The sequence below is a fragment of the Numenius arquata genome, chromosome Z (genome assembly GCF_964106895.1).
Source record: "Numenius arquata chromosome Z, bNumArq3.hap1.1, whole genome shotgun sequence".
Lineage (NCBI taxonomy): Eukaryota > Metazoa > Chordata > Aves > Charadriiformes > Scolopacidae > Numenius > Numenius arquata.
The window spans coordinates 85,498,220-85,525,975 of record NC_133616.1 but is presented as its reverse complement, the minus strand read 5'-3'; the positions used below and the strand labels follow the sequence as shown (position 1 = coordinate 85,525,975).

Here is a 27,756-nt window from a genome sequence, read left to right as displayed (position 1 = left end):
ATGGAAGATTTGGAGACTAACTTAATCCAGACACGCAAAGCATGTAGAATAGAGCAAATGGTAGCAAAATGGCTTCACCGCTCTCGGGACGGTGCATCCAGGTAAATATGTTTTTTGTGAAAGGAATAGCTGTTGATCACCTTTGATCAGAGACAGCACAAGCTTGTTCCCAGCAAACAGGGACAGTCACAGGTTGCAGATCTTACTCATTGTTTTAGTTGTTCTTGGGAAATATGCATACAGTAGTCCCAAGAAAAAAACAGTGTTTTTAAGCATCCCCCTTGGTTTCCAGGGGCAGATGTTCCTTGTTTCGCCCATTCTGGTTTTGTGAGCCACATTTACAGAAATACAACACTGCTCAATGCAAAATATGCTTTTTTTGAAGATGGGGTTTTACTTCTCTTTGTGTCTTGCTATAGGCCTGTGTTTTTAGAGCAAGACTGGGTTGCGTTACAAAGGATCTTGGCCCACTGCTGCTTTACTTTCCTAAGGTCTGTGAATCAAAATTAGGCTGGCCTGGATCCTGGCAGAAGCAGAGCACTGTACATTCCCTCACTGCCTTGCTGGGTAAAGGTGTTGCTGTGATCTATGGTCAGGGCTTGCTGTGGGGCACACCTGGAGTTCTCCCTCCATGTGACCACTGGGCTGGGGTGGCTGAAGAAGTCGTGGTTACAACCAGCTGGTGCCACTGATCTGATGTCTTCAGCTTTCTGTGGAGCCTGGGGGACCACTGCTGGCCTGCACAGTGCAGAGCCACCTGTGGGTACCCAGGGAGGTTTGAGGTGGGCTGCACCAGGCTTCTCTGAGTACTGGTGCAGCCCACTGGAAGTGGGGCTGAGTGTATATGTATGTGTCTGTGTCCCTCTGATAAAGTATCTTCTGACTATATCTAATTAATCACCAGCTTCTTTTCTCACAGGGGCAGAGTATCTGTGACAGACAGCACCGGTGGTGGTGGCCAGCCCCCCAGCCGTGTCAAACTTACTGTCACAGTATACAAAGATTTGGTCCTCCATCACTATGGCTTTGAGATTTGTCCAACCCTTCCTCTTACGATTGCATCTGTCACTGCAGGTAAGTACCATTTCCTTCTCCCTACAGGTTGCAGGTGTGAGAAGCTTGAACTATCCCAGACAGGCTTAGTGATAAACTCCTGCCAGGTATTGATGAGTTTCTGAGGTACCTCTGGTTGACATGTGATCCTTGAATACTGAGGGCAAAAGCCTGTGGCGTGCAGAGTGCTTCAACACCTGCCTGATTCTGGTGGCATGGAAGAAACTTAAGCCAATGCTAGCTTCATAGCTCTGCACTTAGACACAACTAACCTTCAGGGATGCAAAAAGCTGCTTCAAACCAAAGTTATTTCTGGTGTTTTATCTGAAATTTAAAGGAAGACTTTCATCTAGAGTTCTTATTCTGCAGTGGCCCCAGTGCAGAATATGCTCTCTGGGCTTACAGCCCTGTAACGTGGAGAGGATCACTGCTAGTTACAGGCAGCCTAGGTGAAATTCTGGGCAAGTCAAGCAGATCAAGTCTTCCAGTTATAAAAGGGAGGGATGTAATTCTGCTTTTAAGGTGGCTTGGAGGTTTTGAATCTAAAACTGTGAATCTGTTTTTTTTATTTACCTTTTATTTTTTAATGGGTACACAAAAATGCTTGCTTTTTACCTGTCCATGTGAGTGTGACAGCCAGAGAAAGACCGTGTCCGATCTGGGCAGGCGGGTATTATGGGAGGGTGGCTGGAGGGCTGGCCAGGGCTCTGCCTCTGGCCACCCATGTGGGACGTGGCATTACCATCTGCCTGGGAGAATGGCCTGTTCAAGCGCTCGTGCTTGTGGGGTGTTTAGCATAAAATATGGTCTCTGTCCTTTTACAGTGCTTTGAGGGAAATTTTCTCTTTATGCTCCTTCCATGTGAAATGTGGCTAAAGTAGCTGAGAGTCTTGAGGTCTAAGAAGTGGAGAAGGAGTTTTTCTGTTACTCTCTTCTTTTTTCCTACTCAGAAAGAATCAACATTTTATTAAAACTGAAGCACAAAGAAATCTGTCCTTTTAAGTCCTGCCCTTTGCTGTGGAAGCCCACAGCTAAAAGCCTGTGTTTCATTCCAAATGATGTGTTTTGCCTTTCATGTATGGTGCCTGATGCCAGGGTCTCCCTGAGGGGCAGGTGGTGGGTGATAGGTGGGTTTGTGGGCACACCTATCTGGCAGAGAAATTCAGTAGTGTGCATGGGCCAGCAGGCTGGCTGTGGAGGAGCTGGAGGCTGCATGCACACTCTTCCTCAGACCAGAAGTCTGCCTGCTCCTTAGCCCCTTGAATCTTGCAGCTGCTCCTCTCCTGGAAAGCAAAGCTCAGAAACCATCTTTTCCCCTTACTGTGGATCCTCCCAGCAGACACTGTGGTTAAGGAGACCTCCCCCGGGTTCTCCCGGGTTGCAGAGAGGAGTCACTGTGCTGGGAGTCCAGCTCACATCTCCCGGGGACTGCTGCAGCACTTCGGTTGGGATGGCAGCATGCCAGCAGTGCTGAGCCCAGCCTGTGAGCTGCAGGTGACCAGCAGCTGGGCTGTGACCAGCAGGGTCAGGCTGGGGAGCAGAAGACCCCGCAGAGAGGGAGCACTTGTGAGTGGGCAGAGGGCAAGGCAGTGCTGCTGCCCCCGTCCTCCCATGGGTTACTGGGAGCCTCTGTCTGAGGACAGTGTGGTCACAGAATCACAGAATCTTCATGGTTGGAAGGGACCTTTGAGATCATCAAGTCCAACCACAAACAAAACAAACAACAAAACAAAAAAACCCACCAAACAAACAGACACAAACCAACCATCTCGGGCACCAGAGCATGCCCTGAAGTCCCACGTCTACACATTTCTTAAATACCTCCAGGGATGGCGACTCCACCACCTCCCTGGGCAGGCTGTTCCAGTGCCCGACCACTCTCTCAGTAAAGTAATTCTTCCTAATATCTAATCTAATCCTCCCTTGCCGCAACTTCAGACCATTTCCTCTGGTCGTGCCATTATTCCCTTGGGAGAAGAGGCCAACACCCACTTCTCTACAACCTCCTTTCAGGTAGTTGTAGAGGACACTGAGGTCCCCCCTCAGCCTCCTCTTCTCCAAACTAAACATGCCCAGTTCCCTCAGCCTCTCTTCATATGACTTGTTCTCTAGACCCCTCACCAGCTTGGTGGCTCTCCTCTGGACATGCTCCAGCAGCTCAATGTCCTTCCTGTAGGGAGGGGCCCAGAACTGAACACAGCACTCGAGGTGAGGCCTCACCAGTGCCCAGTACAGAGGCACCATCACTTCCGTACTCTTGCTGGCCACGCTGTTCCTGACACAGGCTAGGATGTCATTGGCCTTCTTGGCCACCTGGGCACACTGCTGGCTCATGTTAAGCCGGCTGTCCACCAACACCCCCAGGTCCTTTTCTGCTGGGCAGCTTTCCAGCCACTCTTCCCCAAGCCTGTGGCGTTGCCTGGGGTTGTTGTGACCGAAATGATGTTGAACCGTGGTGGTGTGTGACAAGGGAAAAGACATGTGCAAGAGTGATTTTCTGTTGTGTGGGGGCATCCTGTGGGGCCAGGGCCCAGCCTGGATGATGTGGCATGGATACAGGCAGAGTACACCAGCTGGCATCAGGGACCAACGTCCTTTGGCCCCTTCTCATTTTGCCACCCAGAGGTAGTTGCTGAGGCAGATGGGAAGGGGAGTGCTCAGCGGTCATCCCCGGTGGGAGGAGGTCTGCCAGCATGGAGCAGCCATGACTAACAGTGTGTCGGTTGCCTGCAGGGAGCACTGCTGAAGGGAAGCTGCAGCCGGGTGACCAGCTCCTTAGGATAAACTCGACTGCAGTGCATGACTTGTCTGTTGAACGAGCGGCTGACATCATCAGGTGTGGTCCTGCATGGTCTTGCTGGCGTGGATGAGGTGGCTGAGGGTGAGAGGAGAGGTGCGGGGACCAGGTCTCACCAAGGGCTTATGATGGTGCATGGCTCTGTGAGGCTGGACTCCACTGAGGGGGACCCCGCCACCTCCTGGGGTGCTGGACTGGGTGGGGGACAGCCCTGCAGGGATGAGCCCACGCTGTGGTTGAAGGACACAGAGGCCCAGGAGAGAGGGATTCCCTGTTCTCCAGCACCATGGTGGTGCCTGGTGGGCTGTGCCCTGCCCAGCTGAGGGCCTTCCCTCGCCTGGCGCACAGGGGCCAACAGCTGAGATGCTGGGGAGGGGGGCGCAGGCGGCTGCTGACCCTGTCTGACTGCCTGTCTCTGTTTCAGGGAGGCCGGTGATGAGCTCCTACTAACCGTTCTGCGCTGCACGTCGGTAAATGGCCTTTCTTCAGCACTCTCAGCACTCCCAGCAGCACTGCCCCAGATGGTCATGGCCAGTGGCGTGGCCCCCAGGGAAGGTGGGGCGGCTGGGCTGCCATGCAGGACCCAAGCGCCCGGCCGAAGCCGTGAGGGACTGTAAGGGCCCTCTGCTTTCATGCACGCCCTTTAAGCAGGTTTTGGAGAGAATCAGTGGCAACTCCTCACAGCTCCCCTGGCTGCAGGGGGCGGGCGGCTTGCAGAGCCCACTGCCTGGAGAGGCTTGCTGGGCGGTCTGAGGCCATGCTCCCTGGAGCTGCAGGCTCCATGAGGAGCCATAAGGGCCCAGTGGACTCCACAGGGGGATGCAGGCAGATCTCCCCAGCAAGCTGTGTCCAGCCCTCCAAGAACAGCCTGGAGTGCTCCTCACGTGCAGGGGTCTCTGATCTCCGGGCACAAAAGGCAGGTGCCAAGGCTGCAGGCTCAGCACTCGCCCTAGGTGCTCCTTAGAAGCTCTTGAGCTTTTACTTAGAGTGCTGGAAAAAATTATCCCTTGTTCTCCAGGCTATGTGTGGTTAAGGGCTGGGACCTGGGTGTGGATCATAGTTTGGGAACAGAAGCTAAGTTTTAGTACAAAACTTTGGTGCTGGTTGCCCATTCCTGTAGCATAAAATTCCCCAGAAGGCATGTACTGTGAGCATGATGATATGATGTGTTTATCCATGAGGATTTCAATGTATGTAAAAGCGGAGCTGCAAAGCAACGACAAAATTGGGTTTGTGTGCCTTTTGGCTTCTTGTGATGTATGAAAGTGGCCTGAGGGGGATTTCCCCCCGGCCCTGCCCCAGAAAGCATCTTGGGAGTCTTTTTTGTTTGTTTGGAGTTTTATTTTATTTTGATTTATTCTTGGAAACTCTTCCTTCAGAAGAGTTACAGGAGCTCTCAGGCTTAAGGTCATGAGGTTTTTTTGCCATTCAGTAAAGATATAATAAAGAGAAAATCTCTTAAATATATTTTTCCTGTCCAAAGTTTCCCATGTGTGTTGGCACTCAACGGATGTGCACAAAGCCAAAATAACCAGAAAAACTTTAAGCAAACCCACTGAACAGTGGATTCCCTCTTTTGTTAATGTGATCTCCCTTGCCTGGTATACTGGCTGTCGGTCCTCCCAGTACTTGATCTGGCTCTGGAGATGAGAGTTACTCATGCAAGACCTGGATGCCTGCCAAAAGGGGGAAAATTTTCCCTTTTGCCTGAGAAAAAAGCATCTGGCAAACCCTTCATGGATCTGGAACACCCTTCACAGGCCTTCATGCATTGTTGAGAAGCAAATGGGGCATGAACCTATTTTTGTTTTTTCCTTTGCAGGTCACTTTAAGGACACCTCCAAATACAGCCAAGGCTGGTCTTGGTTTTGGGGTTGGCTCTTGCCCCACTCTGAAGGCAGCTCTGCTTAGAGCTGAGAGGTAACACCTCCCATCGACGGGCACCAGACCTTCTGTTGGGGCTGCCCTGGCTGCACCAGAAGGGATGTGGGGGGTCTTGTCCCTCCTCAGGGCAGCTGTGGGGCATGATGCTCCCTATGACCCAGCAGACTCTGGAAGGGCTCGTTGGCCAGGCACAGGCTCCTGCCTGCCTCCCTTTCTCCATCCTTGCCAGATGGCCTTGGGGCAAGATGGGGCTGTGGCAGGTTGGGAGGCACCTGTGCCTCTGGCAAGAATGGAGGAATTGCTCTACCTCAAAGTTGTCTGGGGCGATACTGAGGGATACTGTCTCTGCTCTTGGGGAATACTGTGCTTTACAGGAACAGGACATCTGGGCACAAGAACTTGTGTGGTGTCTTCTGAGCTTGGTAGGCCCCTGCCACAGTGAAACCATGGTTATTTGACAACAGTGCGAATAAGTCAAGTAGGGTTTTTAGCCTTGGGTAGTTTTCTTAAACATTTGCAATATGAGACTAGAATTTGCTCTAGAAACCCCAGCTGCGCTGGGAAGTGGTGATTCACAGCTGTGTTCCTGTGAAACCCTGATGGGGTTCTATCTGTTACTGCAGGGCCCTCTGCATGTGCTGGTGATGATGCTGTGTAGCCCCACTGCAAGCCAGATCCTGGCAGATTAACAGTTGTTCTGTTAAGTCATTCTGGCTTCGTTGTGGGAGTTAGGGAGGCGTCTAAACACAGTAATGGGTTAACATGCAGCAAATTAGGAGTGTGTACAGCATGCGTTACACATGCGTCCACTTGTTGGACAGCTGGATTTGGGCTGCAAAGGCAGCAACTGCCCAGATCATTGAAAAAGGCCTGAAGCAAGCTTGGGGCAGAGAGACTGCTAGCGGCGCCTGGTCCTGTAAGTGCCAGGAGTGTGGTGTGAGCAGCGTCAGCATGTGGTCACACCCTGCCTGTTGCGTGGGCCTTTGCCTCTCGTGCGACAGACTGAGCTGCCAACCCAGTGCTGTTATTTTTTCAGGGTGGGCCTAAGTCATCGTTTCTTACTGCAGAGAAGAGGGCAAGGCTGAAAACAAACCCCGTGAAAGTACGGTTCGCAGAGGAGGTGCTGGTGAATGGACACACACAGGTCAGTGGGGCACATCTGCAGCCAGGCGCCGTCGGCACTGTGTGCTGGGAAGACCCGGGTTACTCCTGTGGGCTGATGCCAGGGTGGGTTAACGTGGGCAGGACCTACAGGGTGGCTGCACCCTCACTGTGCGAGTCTGTCCTGGATATGCATCCAGGCATCTGGTCCCAACTTGTTCCCTAGACTCAATGGTGACTGGGGGTAAGCACTGGCATCTCCAGGGGCTTTTATCTTTGATTCTCTTACTTAGGCTTATGGAAAATACCTACATGTACTACTTTTGTTCTTTTACCATCAGGTGAACTTTAAATCAGCATTACACAGCTGTGGGGTGTAGCAGTCATCTGTTGAGGTACTAATCTCTCCGTAGTAAACCTAGACTGAAGTTTGGGCGTGACAAATCCTAACCCTAAAGATGAGAGGTGAATCCTACTGTCTGTGCCAGGTTTATTTGCTGCCAAAGTAGCTGGGGTATCTCTTCCTGGCCTTCAGCAGTGTTCAGGTAGCACTGTATTCAGAGACTTTGGTACTGGTGACTTTGCTTTGCTGTTAAAGTTGACATGTTCTCTAGCTGATAGGCTGACAGCTTGTTGTGTTTCATATCCTTGCAGCAGGTTTGCACACAGCATTCACAGCTGCCTCTATAACAGACTGTGTAAGCTGAGCCAATCTGTTCTTACATGAAACAAGATCACAGCTCTCTGGAGGAATGCTGCAAATTTATCACAGGGTTTCTAGCACTGATAACAAATGAGTGGGTAGATACGGGTCTGCCTGTAGTAGAAAAGGGCAAGCAGTGAGAACACTTTTAACTTTTCTGAGGGGAGAACAGCTCTAAAATATTTCCTTTTCTTTCTGTGTAACTTACAAAGCTCAATGTGGTTGGGATGAACTGGGGTCAGTTGGGAGTCTTTAACTCTGTTGAGTTTTCCTTTCTCCTTTGGAATGAAAAATTTCAGTGGTCAAAATCCCCAGCTCCTGTCCCCAACTTATTTAGTGATGTTTAGTTGTTCAGGTCTGACCAAATCTTGCTGCTTTGCACTTTGCAGTGATGATCAGCCAGCCATTAGGCCCTTTTCTTCTTCTCTTCTAGGCTGTCTTTTGTTTCCCGACTCTGGCGGTAGGGAGCTCTCCTGACCCAGCTCAGGAGGCCTTTCCTCTTCCCGCCCTGCACCAGGGCAGAGGTGCAGCCAGAGACCAGCTTAGGTCACCAGCTTATTAGACAGGCACAGTGAGAATGCTTTATCACCTGTGACTGACTCCAGGCATGTCAGGACTCCTTCTCCTTCTCTGGCCTGCTCATTAGAGTAGGAGAGGGTCAGGTGTGACTCCTGACACGGTTCCCAGTTACATCTCTCTAGACTCTGGCATTCTTTCCTTCCAACCAAGTTGTTGCCAGATGTGCTGGAGCTGCTGCAAAGCTTGTCTCTGCTGTACCAAGGGCTGTGTTCACATCCCTCAGATGTCAATGACAGCTCTGTCTGGGATCCTGCCCAAGCATTATGGCAGCTGGGCCACCATTCCTGACATAGAAGCCAGGTGCTGGACCCCTCATGCATCTGGGAGACATGACACACAGGCCGTATAGCTCAGGGACTAGGGAAGGAAGGGGAGGATGTGCTGTGGAAGTGGTCCCAGGCAGAGATAACTGAGAAGCCTTGGGCAAGGCTGGTCATGGGATACAGCCAGACCTGAAAATGCCAGCAGATTCTGCTTTTCTTCTGGAGGTTCACACTAGTATCTGCGTGGGAGCTTCCATGGAGCTTTTTCAGCCAGACTGGGCACTGGTATTGCAGCACATGGAGGTCTTACATCTGTGCCATTGACTTACTGATTGCAAGGAAGGTCTTGAGAGGTCTGAAGAAGGCACTTACAAAGGGGACGTTGTACTCTGCGCTTCCTACAAAGCCTCTGTCAATTCTCTGCTGAGCTAAGTTAAATGTACCTTTGCAAGCGCAGAGGAGGGACCCAATCAATATACAGTTTGCTATTCATTTAATGAGAACATAAAGGTAAGAGAAATTTATTCGGGTGTTGGGATCCCACTGGTGTTAGCTTCCTTTTTCATCAGTTGGATATGGACCCTGTTTTGAACAGTAAAATATTAGCACAAAGGAAGAGTAAATGAATTTGTTGCATATTTATGACTTCTTTCTGGAAAAGCACTATTCACCATAGACAGCAGCTACTCCGCTTGAGTGTTTTAGAAATACTCTCCTTTCAGTGGACTGACATATTAGGACAGCCAAAATGGGTATTATGGCCCTGAAAAACTGCAAAGCCTCCTGTTTCAGTAAATATACTACTCTTCTCATCTTAATGGAACATTGCTAAGTGATCTTTGTGGCAACTGGAAGGAACCCAGAGGCTGCTTTCTGCAGTTGAAACCTGAAACTCCAGTTTGGGAACATAAATTGTTAATAAGCTGAAATGCTATCCAGCCTCCATTTTCAGTTCTGAACTTATGTATTCTCATATAACTAAATGATATGCAAGAGACATGTCCCTCAGGATCCTCAGGTCAGCATCAGTCAGTGTATTATTAGAAGCTGTGGGCCTGGCTGTAACATGGAGTAAATCAACCCTGCATCAGACAAAACAGGAGGGGTACAGCTGCTTAAGCCATAGAAGCAGCTTTCTGAATTAATTCATAGAAGTCTATTAGAGCCTGCACAAAAGGAGAGAAATCCCATCTGGGTGTTCTGGCCAGCTAATTGGATCTGACCAGGAGAGTGGTGATGTTTCATTTGTATACAAATTTCTATATAAAGTTCAAGTTCTGCTGTGTGCTGGCTGTACAAGGCCCCATCCATATGATAACCCGAGGCTGCGGGACATAATGGAGAAAATATGCACTTGGTGTAAACCAGCATCACTGTTCTGAAATTGGAGGACCCAAAGGCTGACACATGTGATGTGTTCATGCTACTTCACACAAAGGAGTTAGAGCTTGGGCTTGGGAATAGTGGCAATATTTACTCTTTTTTTCTCAGTGATGACTGTAGGCATCTTGAATCCCACAAAACAGGGAGGGGAGGAACAAGGAACAAGATTCAGAAGTGGTTTATGTTTGTTCTGCTAGAACTTCCAGGCTATATGGGCCGTCTATCAAGAGGAACCAAGGCTGTGAAATTTATAAGGTGTTAGACAGCAAATGAAACATAGGAGACATCATCTTAGAAATGCCATTCTCAGTCTTGAGACTGTCATGACAAGTAGATAAGCTCTTTAAGATTGGGGGGACATGCCTGGTCCAAGAACATAAGAAAGATATGCTGAACGGAAAGTCTGGGGTGGGGAGGAGTAAACATTCTCAGCACTGAACATGAAGAATAAGGCTGAAAACAAGGAGGAAGGTGCAAATGAACTCTACTAAAGGAGTAAGGTGGAAGGCTGAAAGGTGCAGCCCTAGACAGCCTCAGAAGGACATTGGGCAAGTTCCCAAACCCTTCTCAGAGCACCCAATGGAGGTGCTTTTGCTATGGGAGTCATTGCCTTGTCTAATGCATTTGAGACCTATCTCAAGAAACTCTGGTGACATTGTCTCATTTGGGAAGTCCCAGAGTCACAAACCTTAGGGGAATGCTCAATAAAATTACCACTGCATGTTCAGCTGAATCCTACAGTGTTCCGATGGTGTGCAAGATCTATTCATGGTAGCATGGAGGGTTTGGGTAGCTCTTGCCCAATAACGGGAAGATGTCTTTTCCAGCAGACATCGCTGCTTTTCTGGTAATGGGCAGTGAGGATGGCTCGCAGCTTTCAGTTCCTGCCAGATCTTCCTGTGCCATGTGGGAGCTGAACAGTGGGCATATCTGGGCCATGTGCAGCTATTACATTGGATGCAGTTTTATGGTAAAGGCATTTGTTATGCTCTCTTTCCCTTGTTCTGTGCCAGAAGCATAATCAGGGAATAAAGCTTGGTGCCACAGAAGAAGATTGCAGAAGCAGAGAAGGATTTTAATTTATAACAGGATGTCCTGTGTCAGGCGGAGCAGCCTGATGCCCGGAGGCTTAACGTCCAAGAATTAGTGCTGTTGCTTTTCTTCTACAGGGGAATTCTCTTCTTTGCATGCCCAATGTTCTCAAGGTATACTTGGAAAATGGACAGACGAAAGCTTTCAGGTTTGAGACGAGCACTACTGTGAAGGTAAAGATGCTTCGTTGTCTGTCTTTGTTCTCACCACCTGAATTCAATCTAATAGCAAAGGTGCATGCAGTGGAACTTGCAACCTTTTGGTTGTATTGGCCAGCTAGTGGGAACTGGAGTGGTGGCTGATGCTGAGCATGCTGCATTTTCCATGCCCTTTCTGCAGAGGAGGCATTGTGTTGGTTCACCTCTAATTCCTTAGGAACCAATTTTCACGGAACTTGCAGGAACCCGGCTATGAGACCACTACAGCTTTGTGAAGTGTGATTGAAGTTGGGCAAGAGGGCAGCTTGGTGGAGGATTGGCAAATGAGCAGCTGTCCTCACAAACATTGCTTTCCTTGGAAACCACATGGCAGAATACAGAGGAGGTTGTTTAATATAGCAGTGACAATCTGCATTCCTGAGAGGGAGAACAAGTCTCCTGGCTGGGGACTGGGACAATAGAGTCCAGGTTTGGATATCGTGTGAGCTCAGCAAGTGCAATTATGCCAGTTCTTACTTAAAGTGCCTGTCCATGTTCCAGCCTCATTTCTGCACCGGTGAAAACATTTCCCTATGGAGACATGGAAACTGATCAACACCTTGAGATGGAAAAGCAGTACCACCTCCCTAGGATCACTTGTACTTGGAAGCATTATAGACAAGTTACCATAATTCTCTTTAAAATGCAACATGCTGCTCTCCAGAGCCATTAATCTAGCACTTTGCATAGTTGCCATGTTTAGACATAGGCTTACAAATGTGAAATTTTTCTAGCCTGATCTTTAGAGTTACTTAGTGTTTATATTGGAGTTAATAAGATTTGCCTGTGCACAGTGACTGGAAGTCATAATTTTTTTAAAGGACATATGATGTCCTGCAGCAGTGCAGTTACTGTGGAAAAGATGCATGATGGACAGACATTCTTGAGTTTCTAGGGTGAAAAGGGGAAAAGCAAGGAGACTGTATTTATAATGCACTGAAAACTTTGTTCAAAAAGAAGTTTATTGTCTAGTTCATCCAAACTTCACAAAATTGTTGTGGTTTCTTGTGCCAGTCAGACTTACTCTGTTGTAAGACTCTGCCAGTCTTGTGACTTGCAGGGCAGAGGAAAAGCAAATAATGAAATAAAGCAAAGAAGTAGTAAGGAAAGGGGAGATGAGTTGTAAAGAGAGATTCGAATGCCCACCTGCAAAGGATTAAGGTCTAAAAGATGGATTAATTCCTCATATTTGACTTGAGTTGCTCACCTCTGACCTGGAACAAATTTTTCCCTACTGATGTTGAGTGTAACCGTCACCAGCGTCCTCACAGAAACACTCAAATGGGTAAAATGCTCCCCAAATTAGGCATTTTCAAAAGCTCCTCTTCTTCTCTGCTGTTTGAGAGATCTTTGCTTAACACTGAGATGAGTCAAACATTTAAGCTTACCTTAAGAGGCTTGAGTGAGTCAAAGGAGTTCTCTTTCAATTTGTGCTCAGTCAAGCCTTATGTAATGTCTTTTGTTTGCCAAAAATAACCTAGTTATTTCCATGACACTTAGTATTCCAACAGATTTCTCCATACAACTGAAACACCAGTTTCACTCAAATTTGGTAAGATTTTTACAATTACGCTCTCAAGTTCTTGTTTATTGGTGAGGAGAAGTGTTTTTCTCCAGTTCTTTTTAGTTTCTTCAAAAAGTGTCATAGCATTCTAGAAAGCTAGAATTGTTAACAGCAAACATTTGGATCAGCAAGTACTCAACACCACCGAGCTAAAAGGTGTAAGGCCAAAACTTTCAACATGAAGCAGCCCAGGACATGGGACTTTAGGAAATAGATTTGGTGCCTGTTACACCTTGAAGTTTGCATCTTACTGCACTCTTATCACAGCAAGGTGCAGTTTCCCTACCTTGTCCTCCTGATCTACTGAAATGTGTTGTCCTCCCTTTATCTGTGCTTCCCCTGCAGTTCCCTTGGCTGCTTTCCATACCAACTGGCTGGCATCAGTGGACGTGGGTGGCTCTGGCCACCATCCTGCCGACTGCCTGGCTGGTATATTGTTCTGTTGCTCAGACATCCAGCTGGGAAGCACAGCAGCTAACTGCCAAGCTTGTGCTTCGTGTCCCAAACAGGTTCCCATCTCCCCTACCTCCACTTCTGATGAGCTCGCAGGCTTTCTCTAACCTTGAGACCTCTGTGGTTTGTCTAGGTCAATGTGTTCAGAAGCTGCCAGTGATGAGGGAAAGGCAGCACATCATAGAAGCACTAGTTTCCTGTGAAACAGCAGTAAAATATTTGCTCTGTGTTGCAGCACCAGAAAATTTTATGTCTGGCCACTGCCCATTCAGCACTGTCCCACATAGCTGCCAGTGGCAGGCTAGAATCATCCACATTCGTGTGGTATGCTAGCAGTGCTCAGCAACTGCATCTACATTCTGTTTGACCATCTATCTGCCTTTCCAGGACATTGTTCTCACCTTGAAGGAGAAGCTCTCCATCCGGAGCATTGCACACTTCGCCCTCGCTCTGGAGGAGCAGTACAACGTGGCAAAGATCCACCTGCTGCACGAGGAGGAGCTCATTGAGCAGGTGGGGAGAGCCCCTTGTGTGCCCCTGCAGCCAGCACCCATGGACTGAGAGTTCAGCTCTGCAGGGGTCACAGGAGGGAGTCCTCTTGGCCCCATCTGCAGAGGTGCTGTCCTCTTCTCTCTGCCTGTTGCATGTGTTACCACTGCTCTAACTGGAGCCCATGGAGAAATGGTGCTTTCAGAAGCAGCTCACTCTGATTAGAGAGCCCACAGAGCAATACCCACGGGCTGGTATTGCTTGCACCATGTAGGGGATGAACATGCTTTTTGTCATCTGTCAGATAGGCCCATCTATGGAGGACTTTTTGAAACAGTTTTAAAATAGCTGCATACCCAGCTATTTACAGTTCTCTAGGTAGTTGGAGAGTTAACCCAGCCAGGTGCCACTGTGATTAAATTCTAAATCAAAAGTTTGTGTCCTGCAAACATGAGGTTAGCTCTGTTGGTAATTCTCTTGCTGTGCTAGCAATTCTGGACTAACCTAATTTGTGAGAACATGCCTACTTGGGAGGCTTATCTCCATGCTGTTGATGTTGTTGATGGTCCATTGTAATGCAAAGAGGTTCAGTAGCTAATACTGTCCAACCACTGAGCACATGTCCCTGAGAATTTCTGCTTTGTTTCAATTGGTGAACCTGTATGGGATTTACCCAGAATAAAATATGCTAATATATAACCCAGGGGTCTTAACATTTTATTGACATTATGATGATGATCCAAGTGTCTGTTCAAGGCTGTTGTATCTTATGACTGAACTTAAAAGCAGAGAAGCTTGCCCCTTCCTCTGTCATTATCGTAAGGCCTTGAAGCCTCTGTCTCAGTTATCTCACAAGTATATGAGATCAATGGATATTTAATGAAGTTTTGTTGTCAAAGGACTTCCAAGCCACCAGAAAAAGAATTGAAGATAAAATTACAAACACTAGCAATGTCTCCTTGTATTTTCTAAGGAAAATGGTTAATCTGCAGCCATCCCACTTGCCAATAGCTTTAAAAAAATTGTGTGAGTCCATACAAGCTAGACGCTTACTATGCATTTATGAAGGGAGGGACTACAGCAGTAGTTGTGGTATGATGCTGTTTGTCTGTTGCAGGTCGTCCAAAAAAGAGAATCTCATGACTATCGGTGCCTCTTCAGAGTCTGCTTTGTCCCAAAGGATCCCTTAGACCTCCTGCAGGAAGACCCAGTTGCCTTTGAATATCTCTACCTGCAGGTGAAATAAGGGCATTCCATGCTTCCGGATCTCTTCTCACACAATTCTCATTTCTGCTTTGAACTAAAGCATACTCAGGCCAGTTCAGTTACGTGAATAAGAAATGCAGAGCACTTAACAGAGCATTTGGATTCAACTTGCCTTAAATCCTTGAATCAACTTACATGCTTGGCTTTTTAACAGAATGAGATTGAAGTGATCTGGGTGGCTCCCTTTTTTTGACACACAGTAGTCATATCAGAGGTCTTATCCTGACTTCTTCTTGAGCTCCCATCATCATGCTAACTCAGCTGTGTTTGTTCCAGAGCTGCAGTGATGTGCTTCAGGAAAGATTTGCGGTGGAAATGAAATGCAGTGTGGCGTTACGTCTGGCTGCTCTGCACATACAGGAGAGAATCTATGTTTGCGCTCAGCCACAGAAAGTATCCCTGAAATACATTGAGTAAGTTCTCAAATTTCCGTGTTATGTCGTGAATAAGCCTGGCAAAAGAAAGAGCCAATGAAAAGTGGCATCAGCTCTGTTTGCCCAGTGTTTAGCTCTGGATAGAAGAAAGTCTGTGACCCAAAGAGACTGTAGTCTTTTAGTTGTGCCATTCATTTTAGCACAGTGTGGCTTCACAAGGCTCCCTCCCTTTAACCTGCTGAGCTGCTTGAATAACAGGAATGGTATAACATCTGGGCATGTCCCTAAGCAGAAGGACATTCTGATTTGTAGCTAGAGCAAGAACATGAAGTTGCAAATATCTCACATTGTTATGGTTACCCAGGCTGCTTCTGCCAGTATAGTAAGATTTGTATGCTGTAGTTGAGAGAAAGGATAATCATCAACTTTGCACAGCCAGTACTTTACATCTCTTCATCAATCAGAACTATATTAGAAATACCTAATTTCAGTATAAGTGGTAGGTCCTGTGAAGTAATAGGATCTGGAAAAAAATACCAAAAAATGCTTTCACAAGCAGCAGGTGTCCTGTGCTGCATGTCACTGCTGTTAGAACACACTTGCCCTAGAGAACAACCCTGCTTTAAGAACTTGTGATGGGCCAATCATTAAATAACAGACACTTGTGTGGTAACTGCAGCACTGAGCCTCCACCAGTCTGTGCAAGCACCACCGATTCCTTGCATACAGCAAGACATACCCAACCACGGGCAGTTAGTGGGGAGCAAGAGCGACTACAGATAACTGCAGCATTGTTAGTTCCTGGATATTTAACACTTGGGCTGAGCAAAACAGATGGCCCGCATGGTTGGGTCTAGGGAACTAGAGATGTTAAAATGTAATAACCTTGCAACCAAAGTAAAGTGAACGTAAAGACAGAGTCTTCATCCTCTGGGTGGCAAGGACAGATTGAGACCATTATGCTGACTAAGCTTGTAGATTGTTTCCTGTATAACCATGTAAAAACAGGCATTCTGCATGAAAGTGTGGGCTCCTCCAACCCCAACTCCTAACCTGGTAGCAGATGCACACAGAAGTGAATTTGAGTGAGGCAGTCACATTGCATGAGCCATCCGGACATGAAGCTCAGTGCATCCTGGACTGGTGTGGTGCCTTTTCCCTTCTCTGCCTCTCCACCTGCCTCCAGCTGTTCCTGTGTTGCTGGGGGACAGCACTGCTGGACCATATTTGCTCCCTCGCTGTCTTTCTGGCAGGAGGGACTGGGGAATTGAAAACTTCATCTCACCAACTTTGCTTCGAAACATGAGAGGGAAGGATATCAAGAAAGCCATCAGCTACCACATGAAGCGGAACCAGGTGCTCCTGGACCCTCGGCAGAAGGTAGTGTGTGTCCCCTGGGTTCAAGGTGCCTCCCAGGATGGTGGCAGCATCTCTCAGGGACAAAGTGGCAATGTCTTTTCTCGGTGGGTCTACTCTCTATGGGACCACTTGGGTCTTTCCTCCTATCTTGTCCTCTTGAAACTCCCTCTGCTGTGCACGCACCCTAATTTCACTTCATAGTGTGTTCTGTTGTGTTGCAGTTTGCTTGTGGCAAATGTGGTAATGTGGGATGATCCTGTACAGATCTATTGCCTATGCAAACCAAGCTAGATGTAATGATGAAATACGAAGTCCTGTATGAAAGTAACATCTTTTAGCCTACAGGCTACCTGTCAAACCTTATTTGCCTGTCGTTTCTAAACAGTATTTCTTCTCTTGCAAAATGAAGCATATGCTCGCAGCAGTCCAAGTGCGCCTGAGCTACCTACAAATACTGGGAGACCTGAAGATGTACAATGGAAAGATCTTTAATGCCACCCTGATGGTACGAATGCTCTTCATTTATGTAATTGGGTTTGGGCATACTGTCTTATTGCCTTGCTTTGTGCATCTCTTATGGCAGTGTACTTGGACAGTAATTGCAAAGATAGGGCACAAGAAGCAGTTTTAACCCTTCTTCTTAAGCAGTGGGTAAGATATGTCTTAAGCAAAGCAATCCCCATCTAAAGCAGAAATGTTAAACTGATTGTTGATGTGAGACTAGCAACCTCTTACCAAGTGTCCTTCCCTGTCTGCTTTGATGCTTACAGAAAATTTAACATGCTCTGGTGATGCTGTTTCAGGCAGCTCCAGGCATAACACTTTTCCCTGTCCTGCGACATCATAATAAATATTGGTAAGGGACTATGCTAGGGTAATACAGCATAGTTCCATTGAAGTGAATAACATACCAGCCTACACAATAATTATGCATATTTTTTCTAATTGAAAGTTGTGACTTCTGCTCTTCAGAGGAGCTCTGTCTAGATTTTGTGTGTCATGAAGTACTTAAGAGATCTCGGGGGGGAGGTGTTCAAAAACTATTGAAAAGATACTGGCCACGCTTAAACCTTACTATAAAAAACAACACTGCTCTTTTCACAAAAGGTTTCTTGGGTGGATTTTTTTTCTGCCTGTCCCCACTTGGATCTGTACTGAACTGTGGACCAAAGCTGTTTTGTACAGAGAGTTGAGCAGTGTAGGTAGGTCTGAACCAGAGCAGGACCTTACTGATGGGTTGGAGTAATGCCTAGGTTTACACTTGTGTGCAAATTCAAATGTTTCTGCCAATTTATATGGGTATTTATTATTTTTTTTAAGTGTCTGATCCTAACAGAAAGCATTGACATTTCTTCCAAAATCAAAAATGCCTTCCTGAAGTTTCTAGCCAGCTCCAGTAGGTCTTGCTAGGTCCATCTGGCGCAGCCTGCCAGGTGACACTTCTGATAGCAACCTGCTGCTGACCACCTCTTTGGATCTGCTAGATGGCTGGTGCATCTCTGGGGCCACCTGCCTTGGTGGCACAGGGAAACTGGTGGTCCCCAAGCCAGAGAAGAGAACAGCCGGGAGCAGGTGACCTGACAGCCTGTAAGTAACGAGGGGCTCCCTTTGCAGCTGGTTACAGCCCAGCGCAATGTTAAAAGATACCACACAAGTTTGGGTGGCTGAGGATTCTCTGCCTAGCACAGATGAATGGGTTGCTGCTCAGATTTTGGCTACAGATTTTATCTCTCCCCCTACAGCTACAGGACAGAGAATCGTATGTTGCCTTGTTGGTGGGTGCCAAGTATGGGGTGAGCCAGATTATCAATAATAAGCTCAACATCATAACAAGTCTGGCAGAGTTTGCAAACATCAGCAGGATGGAGCTTACAGAGGAGTCTGAAAAAGTGAGCATGGTGAAAATCTACCTACAGGATCTGAAGGTAAGTGCTGCTTTCATGATGGCCGGCGTGTGGCTGTGTCAGGGCCACAGAACAAGGGGGAAGTCATTCACACCACCTGTTCTTTTCAAAATGTAACATTTAGCTGATGGTGTCATCAGTACAAAAGGTTTAGAACAGACTCAGAAGGGAAAGCTCCTAGGAAGAATATGAAATGACTGAAGAAAAGTGATTCTTCCTGCTGTCCTCCATCAGTGAGACATATCAAAGAAACAAAATGTGAGAAAAACAATTTCTCTTCTTTTTCTGTGCCTCATGCACAGAGTGTTCTGCAATGATGGCAATATGGGAGAGAGGGAATGTCTTTTCAGTGTGCAGTGTGCAGCATGTTCCTGCAGATTATGATTGCAGATTATGATCACAGATTATGATCACAGATTATGATCAGATTATGACCACTCGGTGGATAAGGAACTGGCTGAATGGCCGCACTCAAAGGGTTGTGGTCAATGGTTCAATGTCCAATTGGCGGCCAGTGACGAGTGGAGTTCCTCAGGGGTCAGTACTGGGACCAGTGCTGTTCAACATCTTTGTCGGAGACGTGGACAGTGGGATAGAGTGCACCCTCAGCAAGTTTGCCGACGACACCAAGTTCGGTGGCAAGGTCGACACGCTGGAGGGAAGGGATGCCATCCAGAGGGACCTGGACAGGCTTGAAAGATGGGCTCGTGCAAATCGCATGAAGTTCAACCAGGCCAAGTGCAGGGTCCTGCACCTGGGACGTGGCAATCCCAGGCACAAATACAGGTTGGACGGAGAATGGCTGGAGAGCAGCCCTGAGGAGAAGGACTTGGGGGTGTTGGTGGATGAGAAGCTCAACATGAGCCGGCAGTGTGTGCTGGCAGCCCAGAAAGCCAACCGCATCCTGGGCTGCATCAAGAGAAGTGTGGCCAGCAGGTCGCGGGAGGTGATTCTACCCCTCTACTCTGCGCTTGTGAGACCCCACCTGGAATACTGTGTCCAGCTTTGGAGTCCTCAACACAGGAAGACATAAACAAGTCTATGGGCCCAGATGGGATTCACCCGAGGGTTCTGAGGGAGCTGGCAGAAGTGCTTGCAGAGCCACTTTCCATCATCTACCAACAGTCGTGGCAAACTGGGGAGGTCCCAGCCGACTGGCGCCTAGCAAATGTGACGCCCATCCACAAGAAGGGTCGGAAGGATGATCCAGGGAACTACAGGCCTGTCAGCCTGACCTCGGTGCCTGGGAAGGTGATGGAACAGATCATCCTGAGTGCCATTATGCAACACATGAAGGATGCCCAGGTGATCAGGCCCAGCCAGCACGGGTTCATGAGGGGCAGGTCCTGCTTGACAAACCTGATCTCCTTCTATGACAAAGTGACTTGCTTGGTGGATGAAGGAAAGGCTGTGGATGTTATCTACCTAGACTTTAGCAAGGCCTTTGATACAGTGTCCCACAGTATTCTGCTGGAGAAACTGGATGCTCATGGCTTAGATGGGTATACTCTCTGCTGGGTAAAAAACTGGCTGGAGGGCCGGGCCCAGAGAGTGGTGGTGAATGGAATGAAGTCCAGTTGGCGACCGGTCACGAGTGGTGTCCCACAGGGCTCGGTACTGGGGCCGGTTCTCTTCAACATCTTTATCAATGATCTGGACGAGGGGATCGAGTGCACCCTCAGTAAGTTTGCAGACGACACCAAGTTGGGTGGCAGTGTTGATCTGCTGGAGGGTAGAGAGGCTTTGCAGAGGGACCTAGACAGGCTGGATGGATGGGCTGAGACCAACGGAATGAGGTTCAATAAGGCCAAGTGCCGGGTCCTGCACTTGGGTCACAACAACCCCAGGCAGCGCTACAGGCTTGGGGAAGAATGGCTGGAGAGCTGCCTGGCAGAAAAGGACCTGGGGGTGTCGGTCGACTGTCGGCTGAACATGAGCCAGCAGTGTGCCCAGGTGGCCAAAAAGGCCAACAGCATCCTGGCCTGTATCAAGAACAGTGTAGTGAGTAGGACCCGAGAGGTGATCGTCCCCCTGTACTCGGCACTGGTGAGACCCCACCTCGAGTACTGCGTCCAGCTTTGGGCCCCCTACCACAGGAAAGACATTGAGGTGCTGGAGCAGGTCCAGAGAAGGGCAGCGAAGCTGGTGAGGGGTCTGGAGCACAAGTCTTACGAGGAGAGGCTGAGGGAGCTGGGGTTGTTCAGTCTGGGGAAGAGGAGACTGAGGGGAGACCTTATCGCTCTCTACAACTACCTGAAAGGAGGCTGTAGAGAGGCGGGGGTCGGTCTCTTCTCCCAAGTTACAGATGATAGGACAAGAGGCAATGGCCTCAAGTTACGCCAGGGGAAGTTCAGGTTAGATATTAGGAAATATTTCTTTACTGAAAGGGTTGTCAGGCATTGGAATGGGCTGCCCAGGGAGGTGGTTGAGGCACCATCCCTGGAGGTATTCAAGAGAGGAGTTGACATGGTGCTTGGGAATATGGATTAGTGTTGGGTGGTGTGTGTGGTTTGTTTGTGGGTGTTGTGTGTTTTTTGTTTTTTTGTGGTGGTTTTTTTTTTTTTGTTTGTTTGTTTTTTTCATCGGTTGGACTAGATGATCTTAAAAGGTCCCTTCCAACCTAGGTGATTCTGTGATTCTGTGATTCTGTGATTCTGAAGGACATGGGCCTGTTGGAACGGGTCCAGCGGAGGGCCACGAAAACGATCGGAGGGACGGAGCACCTCCCCTGTGAAGAGAGACTGAGAGAGCTGGGGTTGTTCAGCCTGGAGAAGAGAAGGCTCCGGGGAGACCTCATAGCAGCCTTCCAATATCTGAAGGGAGCCTACAGGAGAGCCGGAGAGGGACTCTTTGTCAGGAGATACAGTGACAGGACAAGGGGTAGTGGTTTTAAATTGGAAGAGGGGAGATTTAGACTAGATATTAGGAGGAAATTCTTTACTGTAAGGGTAGTGAAGCACTGGAACAGGTTGCCCAGGGCAGTTGTGGATGCTCCATCCCTGGAAGTGTTCAAGGCCAGGCTGGATGGGGCTTTGAGCAACCCGCTCTAGTGGAGGTGTCCCTGCCCATGGCAGGGGGGGTTGGAACTTGATGATCTTTAAGGTCCCTTCCAACTCTAACCATTCTATGATTCTATGATACAAGCAATATTTGTCTATTCTAACATTTTTACTGTTTTCTCCCCATTCCCCCCCCCCAAAAAGCTGCTGACTCTGCTGCTGGAATCAAACAGTGCAAAAGATCTTGTCTGCCTCGTCATTGGCTATTACAGACTGTTCGTGGATGCAAATGTCTCCATATTTACCTGGGGAGAGAAAAAACAGCAACTGCACCGTGTCTCAGCTGAAGAAGGTTTTTTTAAAAAAAAAAAAACAGCCATTTTTTTTGCAAAAGGATGGGGAGAAAGTGGGTGGATCTTCCAGCATTAGAGGCATTATTCCTTCCTGGGAATAGCATCGTGCTAGAACAGTAGCCCAGGGATGTGCATTGGCATCTGCAAATTATTAAGACTGTCAGCCTTGATGCAGGCAGTGCCGGGTTTCCATCAACCCTAACCATGTGGAGCAGGGGAAGAGCAGCAGTAACTGTCAGCTTTTCCCCAGAGTGAAGGCTGAGTGACTGTCATTGAAACAGCAAACTTGTCACTGAGCACTTGTGCTCTTTTACCAGCCTGCACAACTTCCCCTCTGCTGGCATACCTCAGCCAGGAGAGAGGGTCTGTTTGCCACACTGTCCTGCCCCTCCTCAGGATAACTCTGACCTCTCGGGGGCTGCAGACTGAGGCTTTAGGCAGTGAGTTACCTGGCTGCTGCTTTGCAGCTCTCTCTGGCACTGCTCTGCAGTAAACCCAGGCAAAGCAGGCAGGAGGGACCAAGCCTCCACTGACAGGTTGCTGCCCTGCAGGTCAGATTGCACCCTGTCTGCTGATGAGTGAGGGCACAGCTCCCTGGGCTTTGAGTCCCTGCTGTGCAGGCAAGTACGTAACCCTTCTCCGGCGGTTCCTCCTTGCCACCGCAAGGGACGGGCTGATAGATGTGTTTCAATCCCAGGGTACGAATCTCGGACCTGCAGTGACTCTGAAGACTCCTGGGAGCTGGATTCCTCCTCAGAGCATTGCTTGGATGCTCCTGTGTGCAGCGAGGAGGAGCTGGGAGAGCTCCACAACCTGGACAAGGGCAGCACGAAGTCCCAAGCTGGAGGGAGTGACCAGTGCGATGGGGGTGACAACGCAACAGACAGCACATCTGAGACTTCAGACTCAGCCAACACTGAGAGCCGAGGGTTTAAGACAAGTGGCTCCAGTGACTCTATGGATGCACTGGAGGAAGATGAGTTGGAAGCTTGCTCTTCCTCCAGGCCGGAGTTCTTCCACTTCTACACACCAACAGTGCAGGAGATGAGCAGCTCAGACAAGAGCTTCTTACCCATTCATGCTGCAGGAGGCTCCAGCAGGGCAGAAAACAGAGACTACTTCTGTTTCTTGCAGGTACCACGTGCAGAGGAGCCTGGGTGTGAAGACAGTCCCTCTCAGCAGAGAGGGGAGGACCCTACTGCATCTGTGCTGGAGACCAAGCTGTCTGATACAAACACCATGGGCTATTACAGCTTGTGCTACAGCATATCACCTGCAGGCAGCGTGGAGAGGAACAACATCAGTCACAGACCTCGAAGAAGCCCTTGGAATGATGCGTCTGCCCAGGAAGAGGCACCATGTGGAGCAGAGCAGATGGCAGAGGCGAGCGACCTCATTTTGGAGCCACCCCCAGGCTTTGGTGACACCAGCTCTGAGGAGGAGTTCTATGATGCTGCAGACAGGCTCAGCCCTCCGGATGGCCTGGCAGGTAAACCCGCACCCACTCCCTGCAGGTCCCCTTCCTTCTACCCCCTGGGTAGGGTGTCACCTGTTTCCCCTGCCAGCCTTCCTGGAGGGATCGTCTTTCAGCTCTTCACAGTTTTCCCAAGATCTCTGAAGGACCTTTGAACACCCATTCTTCATAAGCCAGTCTTCAGCAGAAATACAGTGGATGTGCACAAAGGGGTCAGAGCTGCAACTTTGCACAGAGTTTTGGCATCACATTCAAGCATTGGATCCCAGAAAAAGTCAGTTTTCAAATGAGTTTTGCATTCTGGAAAGTCCCCATGTTTCTGCAGGAGTTCCAGAATGCTGATGTATGGCTCTCCCTGATCCTGAAGCCAACATGCTGCATAAGTAAGTTCTGTGCATCCTTTGTAGGCTGAATCTTTGGTGATGAAGAGTGATGAGTCCCAGAAACAGAACAGAACAAAGACGTGTGTCCTTGCACTGACAGGGGGCTTTATGGCAAATAATCCCACTGTCAGGCAGTACCTTCACTCTGCTATCTTCCTTCAAGCTGAGGAGAGCTAAAAGCTGTAAAACATTATTGTTCCATGCATCCCCAAGACCAAAAGTAATTTTTGGGTCAGTGGCATGTTATGTGAACAGGGTGAAGGAGTCCTGTGGCTGAGCAGCTCCCCGGTGGTTGGCGTTTCTTGGAAAGGAGAGGATTCTTGTTTCTGAAATAGCCAGCTCTTTCAACATTGACTGAAATTCTTAAGAATTTGTTTTGTGTAGTTAGAATTTTGGCTTTTGTGCTCATGCATGGGAACAATACCACATTCAGGCACAAAATTATAATCTCTGGAAATTTTTATCATCTAAATATCCAGGCTGGGAATTTCTGATAATGTTTGTATTCAATGTTAATAATCTACAGCTGTAGGCAGCACTCTCTGTAGCTGCTGCTAATACCACCACATTTAACTTGAGAATTATAGCTGTACCTGCAGTCAGATCAAGTGACTCCAGTAAATAAAGGGAAAGTCTATACAGCGCCCTTCATCACTAATCCTGAACTTCAGTCTTTTTAGCCACGGGCCCAGAGTCTTTGTTTTTCTTGACATAGCTGGTTCCGAGTAGGTGCTTGATGATAACATAAGAGACAGTTTCCTTTGGCACTTGGGAGCCAGTCTTTGCTGCCAAACATTTGTGTCTGCAATCACAGGACCTCGGTAATAGCTTTTTGGCCCACTGCATAGATACATGGATATTCTGCTGTCTGGGGCTATTTCCTGACTTGTGTGGTTTCTTTCTTGCCAGCAGGCTACAACATGACATCCCAGGAGGGTACAGACAACTCCTCCTGCATCCTAAAGAAACCAAGGTGTTACAGCTTGGGGGAAAACCTGATGACAAGGCAGACAGCAAGGGAGAAACACAGAAAGGAGAAGGAGCTGACATATGCCAAGAGCCTGAGGAAGAGGAGATCTTTCCTGAAAACCGATTACACCTCGCAGGTCTCCTTCCCCTTGGCTTTGCCAGGCTCTCTGCAGGGCCGCTGCTCTTGGCCACCCCCACCACCACTGCTTGCTCAGCTCCCCGCTCCTACCTCCTCAGAGGACATCAAGAAGGACACAGAGCTGGGACTGCCTGCTGCCACCCAGAGGGACCCATCCTCTGACCTGATGGAAATGGAGCCTGACACCATGGAAACAAAATCAGTGACCGACTTGGTGATTTCTTCCATTTCAGCTGTTCGCCTGCAGGGTGACCAGCACAGGGAGGGGAGTGCAGGCCTTTCCATACATGTGGACAGTGGCCTCCAACCTGCACATGCTGTACATCCACCTTTCCTGTCCCTGGAGGAAGCTGTGCCCCTTGCTGGGGGACAAAGCAGAGCTGCCCAGGAAAGCTCCTCCATGAAGACAAATACTGGGTGGCCAAGTGAGCAAAGCTGTGTGGCCACTGGAGGCTGGCCGGCCCGAGTGGCACTGAAGGAGGTGGGTGAGGCAATGGCAGCCCAGCACAAGGCTGGCCATGTACCCCCGTTGCTGGACCAAGAGGTGACCTGCCCTGCTAACAAATTCACACTGCCGCCATCAGCTCACAGCCCCATTGTGGCCTCTCCCCATGAGCTGGTCCAGGACAAGGAACTGCTCCCCACTGCTGGGGGGCAAGCAGTGTGTGAGGAGCCTGTCCCAGCTCCCTGCAAAGAAAGAAAAGCTACTTGTGATAGCTGTGCTGAAAATAGCAGTGACAGTGCCTCGCCACAGGCAAAATGCAGACAAGTGATAAACAAGGAAGCCTTATGGAAAGTGCACAATAAAAATCACGTGGGTTTTCCAGATGCAACCCAGCTCTTAACAGATTGCAGCAGCGCTTCAGGGGTTATAACTCGCCTCTCCTGGCTCTCATTTGGGGTGAGGACAGACCTCACATCACCCAGCCCATCTCAGGAAAGGGTAGTTCTCCCACCGGAACTTTTGGCCTCTCAGAAGACCAGTGGGTGCATGGAGGCTGATGCTATCAGAAGGGAGATGCAAACATCCCCAGCTGGACCACTCTTTGAGAAAGAAGTGATAAGCAGTCTGGGGCTGGATACAGGAGAGTGCAGAAAAGATGGAGGAAATTTGGCTCACAAACAGCCGCAGCCTTTTCAGACTCCTCTTCCCAAAGAACAGGCTACTGAGGTGGGGAAGGATGGTCTTCTGACTCCATCTCTAGGGCTTTCCATCTCCTCAGGCCCAATACCTTTGGGCTCACTGGGGAAACGAGCAGGAGACCATAGGGCTTCAAAACACTCCTTCCTATGCTTTAACCACAAGAAGGATGAGCAGACCCCTTCTGACCCGATCATGACCAGGACCTTGGGTTTTCCCACAATGAAGAAGACATCTCCACCACAGCTTGGAATGGACAAGTGCAGCTGTCGGCTCTCCTATATCAGCTGCTTCCACAGGCCTGCTGACAAGGGGGAACGTGAAACCACCATCCCCATGTGCAGCACATTTTTGGGGCCCCTCACCACCCCACCATCCAGCAGCTGCAGTCTTCCTGGGACCCCTGTGGGCAGTCACCCAGTCTCCATTGCTAGGGACGTTGCACAGTGGGACCCTCAAGTCCAAGCCCTCAGCCAGCTGAAGGACCAAGCACAGATGAGCCCTGCAGATTTCTCCTGCTTCCTAGCCTACACCACGGAGCTGCAGGAGCTTGTGGGGAAGCTCTCTGGGAACCAAGCAACCCACCTGCAAGATCAATGTGCAGAGCAGGGTGCGGAGAGCAAGGGTGCCCTCGGCTTAGCCTCCCAGGACCTGCTGTCCAGTTGCCAGGAGCTCCTGAAAACACAGCAGCCCCTCAAAGAGCTTCAGGGTGTGCTGAGGGTGACATTCGACCAGCTGGTCCAGCTGGCGGTGGCCTGCTTCCAGGTGACACACTGCCAGCTGTGCAGGCAGAGGCAGCAGGAGCTCAGGGCTGCGCTCGTGGACGTGGTGGGCACCTACCACCAGCTTGTGCAGGCTGTTCACCAGCAGCTTTGCAGGCAAGGCTGCCCAGATCTGGGTGCCAAGCTCCTTGCTCGCCAACACACAGCCCTTACGGCTGCCACATTTTGTCTCCTGCAGCAGTTCAGGGCATCGCCCTTGCTGTGATGGGGCTGTTTGGTGGCACACAGGTGCACTGGGTGGGGAAGAGCCCAGCCATGTTCCCTCTGTCCACTACCGGGCTTTACCCCCCAGGATGTTTAGCCCCACAGCTCGAGAATGGTCACAGAAGGACGTGTCCACCCGCATCAGCTTAGCTCCCCCGAGAGCCGCCCTGTCCAGGGGATAGTCATGGGGCAGGGCATACTGCTCTCCAGCCTGGCTTTGCGTAATTCTGCCTACAGAGTCCATATGTAATATGCAAACTCCTAGAGTACTTCAGTGGCTTATGTATCTTGGCTGGGGCTTGTCCCTCACCTCCCAAAGGCCTTGAGGTGGCCAGTCTCAAGGTGTCTCAAGCCTTCTTCTGTCGCCTGTGAAGAAAGACAGGAGCATTTTGCCTGCCTTTCCTTCCCATCCTTGCTCTCCAGCCAGACTCTGGACTCAAGTGATGCCAAATCCCACCCTGGCTCAATATGAAGGAACCTAGGCTGCTTCATCCACCTTCTGTAGCTGAGGATGTATCTGGACTTATGATGGAAATCTCTTTGGGAACAAAGCTATGCTATATTTAACTGCTTTTCCTTGCAAGGGATGAAGAGAGGATTGTCCCAGGTGAGGGAGGCAACACCATATCCTGCTCTTATGATATGGTTTCTGCGTGTCAGCCCGCTCTTTTATTTCTCTTTGCTGATGTTTGAGAAAGTCTCTGACTAACCCCCCCATGATACTGTTGGATCCGTGTCTTCCAGAAGGAACAATTAAGCCCCAAGACTCAAATGCCACCCTCACAGCTGTGGAGATGACCCATTGCACTGGCCTCCCTAGGAGAGGACAAGCCGCTTTTTCCAATCTCGTC

General features: G+C 49.1%; 1 protein-coding gene across 1 annotated transcript; it reads left to right on the top strand.

The window, feature by feature from the left end:
* On the top strand, positions 1-26,906 carry FRMPD1 (FERM and PDZ domain containing 1). Its single transcript, XM_074166473.1, has 15 exons — positions 1-101; positions 920-1,074; positions 3,787-3,889; positions 4,275-4,320; positions 6,771-6,878; positions 10,933-11,028; positions 13,457-13,582; positions 14,676-14,795; positions 15,101-15,237; positions 16,452-16,578; positions 16,967-17,062; positions 18,300-18,482; positions 21,665-21,812; positions 22,511-23,302; positions 24,580-26,906. Exons 1-15 carry the CDS (start codon positions 1-3, stop codon positions 26,904-26,906), a joined length of 4,665 nt encoding a protein of 1,554 aa, XP_074022574.1.
* Positions 26,907-27,756: the final 850 nt, after the last annotated feature.

Coding starts and splice junctions, on each gene's coding strand:
- FRMPD1 (XM_074166473.1), top strand. CDS start 1: ATGGAAGATTTGGAGACTAACTTAATCCAGACACGCAAAGCATGTAGA. Junction 6,879..10,932: donor TGGTGAATGGACACACACAG/GTCAGTGGGGCA, acceptor TTTCTTCTACAG/GGGAATTCTCTTCTTTGCAT. Junction 18,483..21,664: donor TCTACCTACAGGATCTGAAG/GTAAGTGCTGCT, acceptor CCCCCCAAAAAG/CTGCTGACTCTGCTGCTGGA.